The 17,279-nt window shown below is 37.0% G+C and overlaps 1 protein-coding gene across 1 annotated transcript in view; it reads left to right on the top strand.

Moving 5' to 3' along the window:
• Positions 1 to 17,279, top strand: part of CTNNA3 (catenin (cadherin-associated protein), alpha 3) — a 518,663-nt gene that overhangs the window by 4,686 nt on the left and 496,698 nt on the right. Inside the window, exon 2 of the mRNA XM_011929384.1 lies at positions 14,065 to 14,168. Within this exon, the coding sequence (XP_011784774.1) occupies positions 14,070 to 14,168 (99 nt within the window). The 5' untranslated portion in view covers positions 14,065 to 14,069. The remainder of the gene's footprint in view (positions 1 to 14,064; positions 14,169 to 17,279) is intronic.

Raw genomic sequence — 17,279 nt, 5'->3', positions numbered from 1 at the left:
TCTTTCTTCCTTCCTTTTCTCTCTCTTTGCTGCAATTAATTGCTTTGGGCATACATCACTTTTTATTTTTATATTTGAGGTAAATTCCTAAAAACTGAATTGCTGGGTCAAAGTTTAAATTCTTACATATACATATACATGTACATGTATTGCATATTTGCCCTCCATAGGGATAACATTTTAAATATCTAGAAGCAAGGTATAAGAGTATTTGTTTTTTCTGCAGCCTTACTAACAGAGTTCGTTATCAAAATTTTGGTATTTGCCAATTTGAAAGGTGAGAAAGAATATCTCAATGCATTTTAATTCTCATCTGTCTTATTATGAATGAGGTTGGGAGGCTTTTTTTTTTTTTTTTTGAGACGGAGTCTTGCTCTGTCACCCAGGCTGGAGTGCAGTGGCTGGATCTCCGCTCACTGCAAGCTCCGCCTCCCAGGTTTACGCCATTCTCCTGCCTCAGCCTCCCGAGTAGCTGGGACTACAGGCGCCCACCACCTCGCCCGGCTAGTTTTTTTTTTTTGTATTTTTTAGTAGAGACGGGGTTTCACCGGGTTAGCCAGGATGGTCTCGATCTCCTGACCTCGTGATCCGCCCGTCTCGGCCTCCCAAAGTGCTGGGATTACAGGCTTGAGCCACCGCGCCCGGCCGGGAGGCTTTTTACATGGTTAAATTTACATATTTTTCCGTGAATGAGAAATTGCATTCAACCTCAAATAGTATCTATTGATCTCTTGCTATGAAAGATGAGTGAAGATGAGTGTTTGTGGCTTTTCCATCTTTTTTTTGCTGTGTAATTCCACAGCAAATTGCTAGTCTGCCCGCCATGTCCCCAAATGTATTCTCAGTCCATGTGTATGGCACACTTCTAATGTTACTAATGTTTTGTTGTTTGTTTCCATTTGTTTCTTGAATTCTAAATTGTTGGGGAGAACCAGGAGGGTGGTGTTTTGAAGCTAGGGGGGAAAAATCATCTATTTCCTATAGAGAGGATACTTAACATGTGCAATAAGAAACAGTTAAGTAGGGTTAATAGGTATTTAGCCAGTGTTCCTGGAGAAACTTTAAGAAAATATTGATAAATAATGAACTTGGATGGTTAGATTTAAAGATTCTGGCAGAGACTTTTGAAAATTCTCTTCAAGGAGTATGACAGAATGGAAAACTAGGAGACACAGAAGGAGCTGAAATTCCCCAGTTACATACTATTTGTTTTCCCAAGTGTATTGATTTATAGAAAAATGAATATAGTGTTTTCAAGGACTTTGGTTTCATTTTCTTTATTCTGATAAGCAGGCTTTTATTCCTTTCTAGCTAAACAGAGAACAAAGAAGAAATGATAATTTTTTTGGCTTCTCATTGAGGTTGGTGAGAATTCTACCACCTTTGCCATTCTCTTTTTGTTCTCTGCTTTTTAAAAATATCCGACCTTACAAGAATTCATATATAGTTGAGCTGTTTTACAATATATGGAATGGAATGGACCCATAGGCTCACTGGACTTGCAGCAACAGAAGCCTCTGTCACCTTCAAAGTGTATGTGAAGGGCACGTTACTTCTGCCCTGGTTGCTTAAACTTGATGCCTTCTAGCTGAAGGTTATTCATGTTGTGGTGATTCAGTGAAAGCTTCTCTGTTGTCTCATATATTAGATTAGCTTCTTCTTTGACTTCAATTTGACTAATTTAGTTCTATGGCTTTTAAAAAATATGTAGGTAACCTTGATGCTGGGTTTATATAAGATGGGTCTCCATTTTGGCATAATTTTTATATGGTACAAAATGTCCTTAAGTAGAAGGCATTGCTACATAGAGTAACTAACCATGAGGCATTTCTGTCCTTTCTCTGTAGCTGCAATTTTGAAAATGTTTGCCATTGTGGTGAGCTTTTAGTGTGAACTGACATTTTATAAAATAACTAAATGGTATGTTATCAGGGTCATAAAGTCGTCTTGTGAAATTCTCATGTACAATGTTACTTTTCAGGTAAGTCAGAAATTGGATTATGACTTTTTGCTTTTTTTAAGAGGGAGATTAGATTTCACCAGCTATTCATAATCAGAAGGACATTATAAGACCTAAATATAAGTAGAATCTGTTTTTTTTTTGTTTTCATATTTCATATTGGTTAAGGTAACTTTTTTTAACCATTTTTGCTGCTTTCATTTTGGTTGTGTGAGGAAACATGTTTAATTTTGGTTGCTATGGCTAGAAGAAACAAATTTTTAAATTTAATTAATTTTGTTTGAATCTTTTCATAAAGAATTCATAAAACTCATCATTTTGGGGGAGGCTGAATCTGATCATTTTTCAAAAAACATCAATAAGATGGTTATCTAAAGGTTTAGTAAAGAGAACTTCAAATACTCAAATAAGCTTTATAAAGCTTGAATTACAACATGCTAACGATATTTACCTTTCGTTCTAAAATGTAACATTGTTTTGTTCTATTGAAACTCAGAGATTTTGGATGCTAAGGAAATAAAAAGTACAGACTCTTGGAGTTCCCCACACTTAGTGCATCTAACAATTGTAGCCCTAACCCTGGGGCATACCTTTTATGTGCCACTCTGGAATTGATTTCAAAGGACTCAAGATCCTTTAGGAGGCTGTTGTGCATTAGGAATGTGTTTGTTTGTTTGTTTTTTTAAAGAGTACTTTAGGCATGTTGCATTTCTAATTAGTGCACATGTAGGAAATATACCTTATTGATTTTGAAGTGATTTTGATGTCAAGAAATTCAATAAAATGAGGCACCAGAGGGAAGCTTTGTTTTAAAGTCTTTTGTAATGAAAACAATGAGTGAAACACTCTTGAATAATAATTATGAGCTCTATAGATGAGGGAGAGTTTTAATCTGAATGTAGACAAGTAGATTCTGTTCTTTCACTTTAAAGGGGATAATGATATCAGCTAACGTTTGTTGAGCCCCTGCCAGGTGTCAGAGATATTGGCTAAGTTAATGGATTTTATATGGATTTTCTTATGTAATCTTGAAGATTCCTTTGAGGTAGGTACTCTTATTATTCTCATTTTATGGATTAGGAAACTGATGTTCAGGAAAGATCAGTAATTTAGCTAAAGTCACCAGCGAGCAGGGAATAGAGCCTGGATTGTCACCCAGGCAGTCCAACTTCAAAGCTGACACTGATAATCACTGAGGCCCAATAGTGTTGAGAGGTAAGAGAATTTAAGAACGCTTTAGCAGACAGTGGAGGTTGTGGGGTGCAGCGACAGGATGTCTCACGTGGGCTGCTGCGTATTACCCAGCTGAGGGTCTAAGTGGAGATGAAATCTAGCCCTCCCTCTGCTGGGCAAACTGTGGGCCTTTCTGCTAACACTCGCAGGGCTGTGTCTACTCAGAGAGTGGCATAGTTTTTTTTTTTTTTTTTTTTCCTTTTTTTTTTTTTGAGATGGAATTTCACTGTTGTTGCCCAGGCTGGAGTGCAATGGCATGATCTCAGCTCACTGCAACTTCTGCCTCCCGGGTTCAGGTTATTCTTCTGCCTCAGTCTCCCGAGTAGCTGGGATTACAGGTGCCCACCACAATGCCCGGCTAATTTTTTTTTATTTTTAGTAGAGATGGAATTTTGTCACGTTGACCAGACTGATGTCGAACTCCTGACCTCAGGTGATCCACCTGCCTCAGCCTCCCAAAGTGCTGGAATTACAGGCGTGAGCCACCGTGCCCAGTCAGTTTTCTAATCCATCTGTCCAGAAGGGGCATATTTTTTAAATTCACCTGAAGGCAAATCTCATTCTACAATCATACTCTGAATATTACTGCCTGTATTTCCATTCACTTGCAATAGCGAACTTCAACCTACCTCTTTCTAGTCTACATGCTTCCTTGGTGGTCTCATTGTATCTACCTTTATGCTGACAACTCCAAAAGTTACATTTTCATTTCAGATTTCTCTTTCAAACTCTGCTCTTGTATATCCAACTGCCTACTTTACATCTTCACTTTGATGTTAATATGCACCTCAAATTTATCATGTCCCCAGCTGGACTCTGCTTCTTCCTGCTCCTCTTGTAGCCATTCCCACCACAGTTAATGGCAACTGCATCTTTCCAGTTGCTCCAGACTGAAAAACTTAAAGATATCTTGAGTTCTCTCTATCCTAGGTTTAATCTTTCATGAATTCCTGTTGGCTCAATTGCCAAACTATATCTACAATCTGAATCCTGTGTCCACTTCTGCTACCACCAACCAGTTCTAAGCCATTATTTTATCCCATCTAGGTTACTATGGGAACTCCCAATGGCTGTCCCTACTTTTTCTTTTGCCCTTCATACTTCATTCTATTCACCAGAGTGAGTCCTCTAAAGAATAAAACAGTTGATGTTTTAGTGCTCAAACATCTGCAGTAGTTCTTATGATCTGCAGCCCCCATTACTTTTCTGTCTTTCTCTCTTACTATGCTCTTTGTAGCTCACTCTGCCCTACTTAGACTGGCCTCCTTGCTGTTTTGCCACTGCTTTCCTGCCTTAGGCTTCTGCTCTGATGTTACATCTGCCTGCAGTGCTCTTCCCCCGGCTGTCTGCTTGGCTAATTTTCTTGCCTCTTCAAGTTTTGCTCAAATGTCTCCTTCTCAATGAGGCTAATCTTGACCTTATTTAATACTGAAATCTGCTCTGAACTTCTCTATCACCCAGCCCTGCCTACTCTATACTGCTTTTCCTTTTTTAAAATAGCATGTGTTATTTTCTAATATATGAGATCATTTACTTTTTATTATCTATATTGTTTATGGTCACTCTATTCATGATTGGCACAGAATAGACAGCCAGTAAATATAAGTTGAAAGAATGAATAAATGAATGATGCCCTATAGTCTAGGGATGCCTCTGATCTCATATCATTTTGCTCTTGTAGCCTACCGAAAAGCTAGGTGGAAGAGTTTATAAAGATTATTGCTCTCTATGTAAATACATCAAAAATATTTGTAAAGTATAGGAAGAGCATTTGAAAAGAATGAGACCCAACTGTTCCTTCATCACATATGATATCAGGCAGTTGCTTGATTTTACTGATTCTCTGACAAACCTCAGATCCTTTTGTTTACCAAGTGAGTAGAAGGTGTATGTATTTCTTTCTTGGTAGGCCAAACATGCCAGCAAATGATTGCACTGGAAACATGGAGGTGGGGCTTGGAAAACCAGTGTGTATAGAGATTGTAGTGGAAGTTTTATGTTATAGTTGTCTTCTTTCCATTTCATTTCACTGTAGCCAAGACTGAATTGTATAAAGTCAGCTATGATAATATTGTGCGGCAAACTTCCCTTGCCTCGTTTTCCTTTACTTAAATCTTCTTGTGATGATTTAGATTTTTTTTTTTCAGTTAACATTTGGTTTCAATGCTATACATTATTCCTGACTATATTATACTACTTTTTCTGAGGCATGGTGATGGGGGAGAGCAAGGCTTATAAAGTTGTTATGCATTCAAGATAAATTCTTTTTTTTTTTTGAGACAGAGTCTCACTCTGTTTCACGATCTTCTAATCTCGGCTCACTGCAGCCTCTGCTTCCTAGGTTCCAGCGATTCTCCTGTCTCAGCCTCCTGAGTAGCTGGGATTACAGGCACAGACCACCATGCCTGGCTAATTTTTGTATTTTTAGTAGAAATGGGGTTTCACCATGTTGGCTAGGCTGGTCTTGAACTCTTGACCTCAGGAGATTGTAGTGGAAGCCTGGCCTCAGCCTCCCAAAGTGCTGGGATTACAGGTATGAGCCACCACACCTGGCCTCAAGATAAATTCTTAATGAAAATTTTAAAAATGCTCTTTTAGAACGTTATTTCAGTACTTGACAGTCTTTCACTAGTTGCTGATCCTTTCTTCTGATATTTTGGGAGGATAGGGTATTAGGCAAAGATGAACATTTGTGATGATGGTGGGGATTGGCTCCTACTATTAATAAAAATATTTCTCTTTTATATTTAACTAAATAGAGTTTCACTAAATGAGATCCACCATGAATCCATGAAGCCCAAAGATACTTTTGGTGGAAGACTTGTTGACATGATCAGAATAGTTTAAACTTGAGGAAGATACACTTATTTCCAGATAAAACCATCAAACATGTATGAATGTGCACACCTGTATGTATGTGCTAGTGTTATGACAATAATTAGGGCATAGAAAGAACCATGTTAATAGAGATGATGTGTAATACTTATCAGGAGAAAACATAGAAGGTCAGTAATAAATAAGGATAGTTACCTGGGAGAACACAAATTAAATACAATCACAGATATACTAATAAATCATGAATGCTTTTTATTTCTGTGTTTTTGACTATTTAACCTTTTAATTATTTACTCATGAATGGAATTTTGAATGTTCACAAAATAATTTTAATAAAAGAGGTAGAGAAATATACACATAGTGAATGCACACTCTTGCATGGAAATCAGAAGCTTAAGGGAAGAATAATAACAGAGAGCACTTGCATGGAGAAAAGAGAAGTAAGAGAAGTGATATTGTCACAGAACTTATCACTTCAATAACTTTCCTGGTCCAGATTTAAAAAACTGTTACAGTAACAGATGACACGTTCTAAAAATTTTAAGAAACCTTCTCTTAGAAGTGGAATAACTTAGCCAGGTGTGGTGATGAGCGCCCGTTGTCCCAGCAACTTGAGAGGCTGAGTGGGAGGATCGCTTGGGCCTGGGAGGCGGAGGTTGCAGTGGTGAGCTGTGATCACACCACTGACACTCCAGCTTGGGCAACAGAGTGACCCTGTCTCTCCAAAAAAAAAAAAAAAAAAAAAAAAGAGGTGGAATAACATGACTTTTCACCTTAACTCTTTGGCAATTATATATCTCGGTATATTGAGGAAACAATGAAATAAGCAAATCTGGCCACTTGGTGATATGGAGTGCTAGAAAGTCTGGGCAGGCCTATCTTTAACGTTTGTAGTGGGAAGTGTGAGGGTACAGACGGAGGCCTGCACACCGTATGCCTACGTGTACAAGTTACAATTCTATGTAATAGCCTGCTAAAGTAGGCTCTACCCACCAATCTTTCTACTTTGAGAAATATACCTTTGAAATGACCCAGAAAGCAAGATTGGTTTTAGAATTCTCAGGTTCCTTTTAGAAGGAGGTGATGGAGACAGAACTCACCTCTGTGTCCCGACACGTGGTCTGTTCTCTTCTCTTCCCACTTCTGACTGTTTTGCACTTGAGGGGCCTTGAGTGCCTGCAAGTAGACATCTCAGCCTGTACACCCAAACTCAATCTGCACTCATTGGCAAACAGCTGCCTTTTGGCTACCTTTCAGGTATAGGGTTGGGCACATTGATTTATTCAGTCTTGGAAGGATGAATTCCACAAAGAGGCCAGCCTAGGCACTGGAAGTGGGTTTGCACTGGTTGAGCAGGGAGTTGAGACACTGGCTACCCTGGGTAGGATAGGATAGAATAGATGTGGACTCTGGGTGGGTACATCATCTTGGCCCCATGGTCACTTCCAAAGCATGAGGATAGGGGGTGGGGCAGCTTTTGCCCGGGTTTATAGAGAAAGTGACCATTTATTTGGGTGATAATCCCAAATAAGATAATGTTAGACATGCTTCCTAGACTTCCAGAGAAGTAAATTTCAACAATTTTAGATTAACACTAAATATGATTCCAAGGGACTAAATATGACATAAAAGGAATGTGATAAACATGAAGAAAGAATATGCATAGTTGGTAGGGCCTGGGCTTTACTACTTTTTCTTTCGCTGGAAACTAAGATTGTGGCTGATGTGTTTAAGTGCTCCATAAATAGTTGTTGAACAACAACATAAACAACCCCAAACTCCAATGTATCTATGTAGGGGTACAAATTTGAAAGAATATGGATCAAAGATGAGAAGAGGGACATATGTAGTTTGGATATTTGTCCCCGTCCAAATTTCATGTTGAATTGTGATTCCCAGTGTTGGAGATGGGGTCTGGTGTGGAGTGATTGGACCTTGGGTGCGGATTTCTCATGATGGCTTAGCACCAGCCTCTTGGTGTTGTCCTCATGATAGTGAGTGAGTTCTTGAGAGATCTGGCTGTTTAAAAGTGTGTGGCACCTCCCTCTCTTTCTCTCTTGCTCCTGTTCTCACCATGTGAGATGCCTGCTCCCCACTTTGCCTTCTGCCATGAGTAAAAGCTCCCTGAGCCCTCCCTAGAAGCTGAGCAGATGCCAGCACCATGCTTTCTGTATAGCCTGCAGAACCATGAGCCAATTAAATATCTTTTCTTTATAAATTACCCAATCTCAGGTATTTCTTATAGCAATGCAAGAATAGCTTAATACGGGGACACCTGACTGAAGGCAAATAAAAGAGAATGGCAGAAACTAGGAAAAGTAATGTTGGAAAGGCTAAAGCACTTCTCATTTGCCAGGGCTGGCAGGACATGCTGAAGGTAAGGAAGAAAAACAAAAACAGGAAGGAATAGATCCTCTACATGAGTCACATGATAAGAGATTAATGGATGACATATGATACATCTAAACTATGATGTCAAATTGGCAAGGGTGGAACAAAGATTAATATAAGGGAATTGAATTGAGTAGAAAACAAAGATGTTATAATTTATATTAAATATATAAATCCATATGTTTTGGTATTATGTATGATATCTCTGGAACTATAAGAGTAAGTGCCCAAAGTAGTTGCCTCTGGGAGGGAAATTAGGTGGTAGGAAGACAGGGACGAGAGAGAGAGATTTGGTTTCACTATATACATTATTAAACCTTGTATTACCTAATAAAATTTTTAATTAATTAAATAATAATTGAAACTCTAGATGATGAAAGTAAGGAAGATAACCTAGTCTCTTTAAATTTGTTGAAGTACATACATCCAAAAGAAGTATATCCCTGAATCCTAAAATGATCTTTAGATGTGATAATAGAAACTTTCTTGGGAGTCCTTGAGAAATGGCAGACCTGCCAGAAAGCAGAGTGCTCTGGACTGAATGTTTGTATCTTCCCCACCCCCAACTGCAAATCTATGTTTTGAAATCCTAACCCCCAAGGTGATGATATTAGAATGGTGGAGCCTTTGGGAGCTAATTAGGCCATGAGTGTATAGTCCTCATCAATAGGATTAGTGTACTTATAAGAAGAGACATGATGTGTTCTGCTGTCTGCCATGTGAAGATACAGAGAGAGGGCAGCCATCTGTAGACCAGAAAGTAGGCCCTCACCAGACACCAGATGTGCCAGTACCTTGAACTAGGACTTTCCAGCCTCTGAAACTGTGAGAAGTAAATGTTTGTCATTTAAGCCACCCAGTCTATGATCTGTTTGTTATAGCACCATGAACTGACTAATACATAGAGAAGAGCAAATATTCTTATTTTCAACATAGGTGAAAAGGTGATCTCTTTAATTAAACTGGACATCTAGGTGCCAATCTGTAGGAAAACTAAAAACCTAATTTGTAAATAAAGGGCAGTAATTACTAGCAGTCAGCATGAATTCTTCACGAACAAGTCATGCCAAACTATAAATATATATTTTTTGAGCTCTTTAGCAGGAAGGTGTAGAAAGGGTGTTTCTATTTCATTAAAACATTTGGAAAAGCCTCTTCATGATATATCTGTATTTTTGACAAAATGAAAAAGGTAGATTATTTCACACAACAGCATTTAATAATATTGAAAATCATGTCTAAAGTGTTTATTAATTGATCATTACATATGTGGAAAGAGATTTGTAACAGTATCAAAATTAGGTTTTATGTCTGGCTTTCACCTGTTTAATGACTTAATAGGGAATTCTAGAATTCCTACTGGACAAATTAATGGATAAACAGGGAAATGGGAGGGCGTGTTAATGTGTTGGGTTCTTCCAAAACGATTTTTGACTAGCAGGAATAAAAGTCCATATTCTACAGGATAAGGTGTTAGGAGGACAAAATAAAATTCTGCATTGAGGAGTAAATACAAATTAGTTGTTTACAGATGTGATAAGAGACTTGAGTTTGCAGTAATCTTTGGAAAACAAAAGACTTAAACAGTTTAGTTGAAAAGTGAGTATAAAGTTAGACTAATTAGGTAAGTATGATGACTGTGTCATGGAATTTAATAAGCTTAAAGGAGAATCAGCCGTCACCTTTTGTGTTACAAAAGTTAATCTTTTTTTTTTTTTAAAATTAAATATTTGGTATTAGGGAATTTTCTATAGAAACCACATTATAGATGGTTAGGTTTCCAAGTCATCCCACAAGAACATGTCAACTTATGTAAAAGAATTATAGTTTTATTAAGAGGAGCCTGAGCCCTGGAGTGCGTGGTGAGGAGTAGGGGGTTGAGGGGGGGGAACGGTGGGAGAGAGGTGGTGGTTATGTGTTACTGTAGGGAAGAGAAGTAGGTGCCAAATGTTTTCTCTTTAATATTTGTGAGGGAATGGCCACCCTTAGGCAAATTTTGGAAATGGGTAAAGTTTTCCATTGCCTTCTCTGTGTATCTCTCTGATCTTCCATCATCACTCTCCTTTGCTGCCAGGGCACGATGAAAACACAGTGTGGTTCATGCTGTAATAGAGATGTGCACAGGATGAGCAATGACTTAGTTCATACTAATGTGTGACTGAATGTGTGCACCCCTTGACCTCTCGGAGTTAACTGCATTTAGAAGTGAAATGTGTGTCAAACCAAATGAATTGAAAATTGATATAAAATGATAAAAGTTCAGTTTCAAGCAGGGAATAAAGTGGAATGTAGGAAATTGAGGCATTGCAGACAAGATAGTTTGCGGAGAAGGGAAGGATCCACATGGTTGGGTTTGCCCTGCCTTGGTGTCTTTCTCTGGAGACATCTATCACCACTGTCAAGAGATTTCTTTTCCTTCCTTTGATTCTGAAAACTGGGATTTTGTTATAGTCTCTTTCCAAATCTGTACTTTTCTTACTTTATTTATAAAGTGTACTTTTTCCCCTTTATTAAGCTGTCTCTTTTGGGTAAAAGTTTAAAAGTGGCAGGTTTCAACTCAACGAGCATCTAATGGTATAGTAAGCTTCTCATCATTTCTGTTCATCCAAGCCCAGTACATTGGTGAAATGAAGGTTGTGTAGAAGGTATTCTTGAATCATTTGGGAGGTGCTGCCTGACTCCTAAGATTTTATAGATTATAAAATGCAAATGCCGACCAGGCGTGGTGGCTCCCGCCTGCAATCCCGGCACTTTGGGAGGCCGAGGCGGGTGGATCACCTGAGGTTGGGAGTTCGAGACCAGCGTGACCAACATGGAGAAACCCCGTCTCTACTAAACATACAAAATTAGCTGGGCATGGAGGCGCATGCCTGTAATGCCAGCTATTCGGGAGGCGGAGGCAGGAGAATTGCTTGAACTCGGGAGGCGGAGGTTGTGGTGAGCTGAGATGGCACCATTGCACTCCAGCCTGGTCAACAAAAGCAAAACTCTGTCTCAAAAATAAAACAAAATAAAATGCAAATGCCTCAGAATGTAATACTTACAACCTAGTAGGATTTTTGTTTTGGATTTGCGTTGTGGTATTGCTATACCTACAATTTGTCAGATTTAGACTTTACTTCAATTTCATTTGCAAAATTATGCAGTTTTCTGCCTCTGATAGCCCTAATTTCTAATCAGTTAGGAATGCTGACCAGGACATACAAAAAAGCAGGAAGATTTTTAAAAAATAAGAAATAGCATTTATTTAAAGACTAATAATTATATGAAGACAAGTTCTTTAAGGACTTATTTTTTTTAAAGTAATTTTTACCATGGAAAAATGAACTTTTGGAAAACTTTTACTTAATTTGTGTTAAAGACATGAACACAGACTTAGAAGATACTTTGGCTAAATTAGGTTGTCTTTTGTCTCTTGGCTAAAAAGCACTCCTTTTAGAAAGATCCTTCTAGGCTGAAAAATTCTTCTAGAGGGGTTTACATATGATATGGATAATTTTTGCTTTCCTTAAGTTTTTATCTTCCTTACTTTCAATTTCTGGTGGCCATGTAGCTTTGGAAACCAGTCGTGAATTTCACAGTGAAAACGACATGTTTTTAAAGGCTGCCAAGGTTCGCCACATTTTATTTTAGTTCACAACAGTCTCCTCTACTTTTGTCCTTCAGATGAAAGAACAAAGCAATGGCAGCAATCTTGACTTGATTTTTATGTAGGATAGTACATGTCATAGAGGGGTAACCAGTAAATCCTTTTGTGAGGACTTATTTGATAGAACCCTAAGGCTATACATTGATGGACATATCCTATTGCATAGATTGACTCTGGGCTATGCAGAAAGGTCACCACAGGATAGACTATTTGTCAATTTAGATTTCCCTGTGTTAGAAGGAATCAAAGTCGTAGGTGAAATGATTGAAAAAGCAAAATCAAAACCAAACCAAACTAAAACATTTCAGTTCTAGAAATGCATTTGAGAGCAACCATTTGGCAATAGTGTTTGGAGCCTTTCTTGAAGCATGTCTCGTACATTGCAGCTGAATTGCTGAGAAAAGAGACCATGTTTCTACTTTTAGAAGGAAAAAAAAATAAATGCAAAGGAGAGAGAAACAAGGTAGAAAAGGCTAAATTGTAGGGCTTTGACTTTATATGTTGATGTATCGTATGCTAATAACAGTAATTTGAAATTTTGATTTGAGAAGAAACTCAAGTAATATCTTTTTACTTAATATAATTTGAGTAATTATTTTTTCAAGGCAAAATCTTTTAAAAAGTTAAGGATTTTGTAGCCACCTTTTAAGTGGCTTGTGATAGAGTTAAGCATAGACTAGGAACAAGGACACACTTGGCACGTTTGAAGGGGCTAATGGGGCCCTGGGCAGGCCATTTGGATTATTTTCAGTAAGAGAAAGAGAACTATCTAGAAATATGCTACATTTCAGGAAGTGTGCTCTCTCTTTGCAGTCAACGATACCAGTGGCTTTCATATAAAATTCTTAACACTTACTGTAGTTTTTAGTAGATGAATGAATAATATATTAAAGCTATTTGAAAACATGGCTAGAGATTTTGAATATTAATCCAACTATGATATGCCACATATGGTCATTTGATGTAAATGTATATTATTAGGCAAAAATCTCACTAAATTGATTTTTTTTTTTTTTTTGAGATGGAGTCTCGCTCTGTCGCCCAGGCTGGAGTGTAGTGGCGCAATCTTGGCTCACTGCAAGCTCCGCCTCCCGGGTTCACGCCATTCTCCTGCCTCAGCCTCCTGAGTAGCTGGGACTACAGGTGACCGCTACCACGCCTGGCTAATTTTTTGTATTTTTAGTAGAGACGCGGTTTCACCGTGTTAGCCAGGATGGTCTACATCTCCTGACCCTGTGATCCGCCCGCCTCGGCCTCCTAAAGTGCTGGGATTACAGGCGTTTGAGCCACCGCACCCGGCCAATTGATTTTTAAGGATAATGTTAATGCCTTAAAGAATGGCTTGCAGTTCTTTTCTTTTTTCTTCTTCTTATTTTGTCTTGACCAAATATCCATGCCTTCTCGGGGCTTTTCTCTTTTTACAACAACTGTGCAATTTATATTAGTTTCTTTTCCTGTCCAAGAAGGTAAATTGCCTTTAACCTTCTCCCAGTCAAAACCCTCAAATAAACAATCTCTAAATCAAGTAAAGACATATCTTTACTTGTTTCCATGTCTTTCAAAGGGTTGCTTGTTCCTTGTCTAAGTCATCATTAACAAGAAGGAGCAAAATATGGGGGTAGGCTGCCTCAGTGCTGTGATTTCACAGAAACCAAAGGACTTGAACGCTATAAGATGTGTCTTACCATTCTGATCACTTAAGACTACTGCTCAAATACAAACTCACCTCAGATGAGTTGTTAATTTAATTATGAACATACTGGTGTAAATTAATTTGTGACAGGACCTAAGCCCAGACAGCATGACCTCAGGAAACAGTTGGGGAGTATCTTCTTTCTCTGAAGGTAGATTTTGTAGCCTGGTCCTCTGAGGGCTACGGTTGATATCAGGAAGAGGTGCTGAATACAAGTTTCACCTATTCCTTGATTTTCATGAGTGTTCTTCTTTAGAAAACAATTTTCTTTACTAATAAGCATCTTTTTGTGTTTGTGCACAGGCAGCATGTCAGCTGAAACACCAATCACACTGAATATCGATCCTCAGGATCTGCAGGTCCAAACATTCACCGTAGAGAAGCTACTGGAGCCTCTCATAATCCAGGTATTAATACCATAGAAATTATGATATATAATAACTGCAGAAGAATGAAAAAAATGGGAAAAATGAATAATGAAGAAATACAAGGTTTTATTTTTATATATGAATATGTCATCTAAAATTGTCCTTTATTTAAAGAGTTAAGATGTGAAAAGTAGGTATGTATGTTGTTAAGATGTGAAAAAGTATGTATTCTGAAAGTTCCCTCACATTCTCTTTTAACAATAATAACAGTAATAATATATATATATAATTTTCAGAGTACCTTTATATAAATTTTCTTCTTTGATAATCATGAAAACTGAATGAGGCAGGTAACTTGGTTAAAACCATCTTTATCATATAGATGAGGAAACTGAGGCCTAGAGAATTTTACTAACTTGCCTTAGGCACATGGCATCTCATTTGCCAAATAGGAAATTACCTTTAAAATACTAAAATGTATGAGAAAAGCAGCTATTTAAAGGAATTCTGTTATGAAGTCTTTCATAAGGTGAATAATCCTTTGATGATACGCATAATGATTCTCCGATTTTTTTTATTATGTAAGTCGAGATTTCGTGTATTGCATTTTCTTAGAGCAGGGCTTGAAGAAACTTATGCAGTGGTATAGATTTAAATTTTTGTACTTAACCCACAGTTTGTGAGGGAACTCCCCTTTAGGCCTTACATCATGCCTCCTAATACAAGATTCAAGTCCCTTTTCCTAGGGACTCAAAAGAACCCAAGGGTTACTTGGGTGAAAAACTATGCTGACCTTTCCTCAGATCATTTAAATGTGTTCTGCTTATCTTTTTTGTGAGATGGATGTGGGGAGGGGAGTAGCTCTGAAAATAGACTTTGTACATATTTTTACAAGTTTACATATTTTTATAGATTTGTATATATTGTGCAAGTTGATATCTGCTACTTGAAAGACAATTCAAAACCTGTGCCTCCCTGATGATACCTTAATAGTTAACTTTGGCAGTCTTAACGGCACTAATATCTGGTGTGAAACTTATACTAGATGACTGTGGAGACTTCATTAAAGTCCGTCTTCGTCATCCACTAAACAGTTTCATGTTAAAAAGAAAAAAGGCTGGGTGCAGTGGCTCATGCCTATAATCCCAGCACTTTGGGAGGCCAAGGTGGGAGGATTGCTTGAGTCCAGGAGTTAAAGACCAGTCTGGGCAACATAGTGAGACCCTGTTTGGAAAAAGAAAGAAAGAAAGAAAAAAAAAAACCCCTCATTTGTTTTCCTAATTCACAAAAAAATTAGAATGTCAAAAAAAGTTAAAAAAATAGAATAAAAACACTCATAATTTTGCCAAGAGATAAACATTAATGTTTTGGTGCATTTACTTCCAGTACAGTAAAGTTACAGGAGAATTTTTTATTATCTTTGTACTTTGTACTATTAAAGAATATATCTTCTTTATATATATCCTTACATGTATATATATTATATATATGAAGAATATATATATGTTAACAAGTGGAGCTACTACTATATATGTAGACTTTAATCCCACTTTTCCATTTTAAATGATATTTTAATAATTTTTCTATTTATTTGTAAGCATGATCTAATAAAACTGCTATTTACTTATATATCATATGGCTGCCCTATAGTTTTTTTTTTAAGTAGCCTCACGTTTTTGGACATTTAGGGTGTTTCTGTTTTTTCCTATGATAAATACTGCTGTGCTGAACATCTTTGTATATACATTTTTGTCATCAATTTGTATTATTTCACTAGAATCAGTTACAAATGTAAAACTTAATGGCCAAGATACAAGTATTTTTATACTTTTTCATACATATTGCCAGGTTTTTTGGGGACAGTTTTTGACTTTATATGTTAATGTATCATATGCTAATAACAGTAATTTGAAACTTTGATTTGAGAAGAAACTCAAGTAATATCTTTTCCCTTAATGGAATTTGAATAATTATTTTTTCAAGGTGAAATATTTTAAAAGGTAAAGGAATTGTAGCCACCCTGTAAGTGGGCTCACAAGTCATGTAAGGTTTTGTTCCTATCCAATTATAAGGAATAGGAATAGGGAAATGACCTTCATTTTGGAGATGGCTGGTGAAAACAAATACATTAATGCTAGTGTATAACCCTTATTTGCTCTATAACAATGGAACATTAGAATTGGTCACTTAAAACTTGCTAATCACAAAGGTTGCTGACATGTTGCTTGTATACAGAGAGAATATCATGGGGAAACTACTTTTTATATTCTAACTGAAACTGATAGATATTTTGCTTTAGTCAAGTACATTGCTAAAGAAGTTAATAGAAAGTATTCTAAGTAAATTCACATTAAAGGGTAGTGCCAGTCACAGTATGTGTGTGCATGTGTGTGTGTGTGTGTCTGTGTGTGCACGTGTGTGTGTTTTATGGCATGTTCTAAATCGATTATAACCATCTATAAACATTTATTGAGTTCACCTATAAAATTAGAAGGATGAAAATGACCTGAGTAATCTTGTTTGATTGGAAAGAAATACATCTCTTTTAAAAACTGTGATTATACTAGTTTTAGAGGGCTTTTGATGTTCTCGGATTCAGGCTTTTCATGATCCACAAGTAGATGAGTCACAGAAATGGAACTCATTACCTTTTACATACCAGACAGTTCTGCGACATGTAAATGTGATTGCTAATTTTGTCTTCCTTAAGATTGTTGTCAGTGTTTTCAAAATATTCACTGATTTCTTAAAAGTGCTTTGGTATACAACATCAATGTCTCAGCTACAAAAATTATTTTGTGGTCTTAGCAATACTCAAGTGATATTAAATTAAAATATTAATTATATAATATCAACTATATGTAATAAATATCTTATAAAGCAGAATTCTATTTAGCAAAATTATTTGTATACACTCTTGTTTTTTTTATAATGGGATTCTCCCTATCAAAAACCAGTACATTTCAAAGTCAAAGAGTTATATTTTAAAATAACTGATCTTTTTGGATTTGATGTTCAGCCTTCTTGTTATCTGTCACTTTGATCATGTATTACCCACCAACACAAATAAAATATCTCATTAAATTATATTAAAGGTTTTTTCTAGCATAATATCATGTTAAGTGTCTCATCACATTCTTTTTCGTTTTT

The sequence above is a fragment of the Colobus angolensis genome, unplaced genomic scaffold (genome assembly GCF_000951035.1).
Source record: "Colobus angolensis palliatus isolate OR3802 unplaced genomic scaffold, Cang.pa_1.0 Scaffold12, whole genome shotgun sequence".
In the NCBI taxonomy this organism is placed as follows: Eukaryota; Metazoa; Chordata; class Mammalia; order Primates; family Cercopithecidae; genus Colobus; species Colobus angolensis.
The sequence above is the reverse complement of the archived record's forward strand: the minus strand, read 5'-3'. Positions and strand labels throughout refer to the sequence as shown.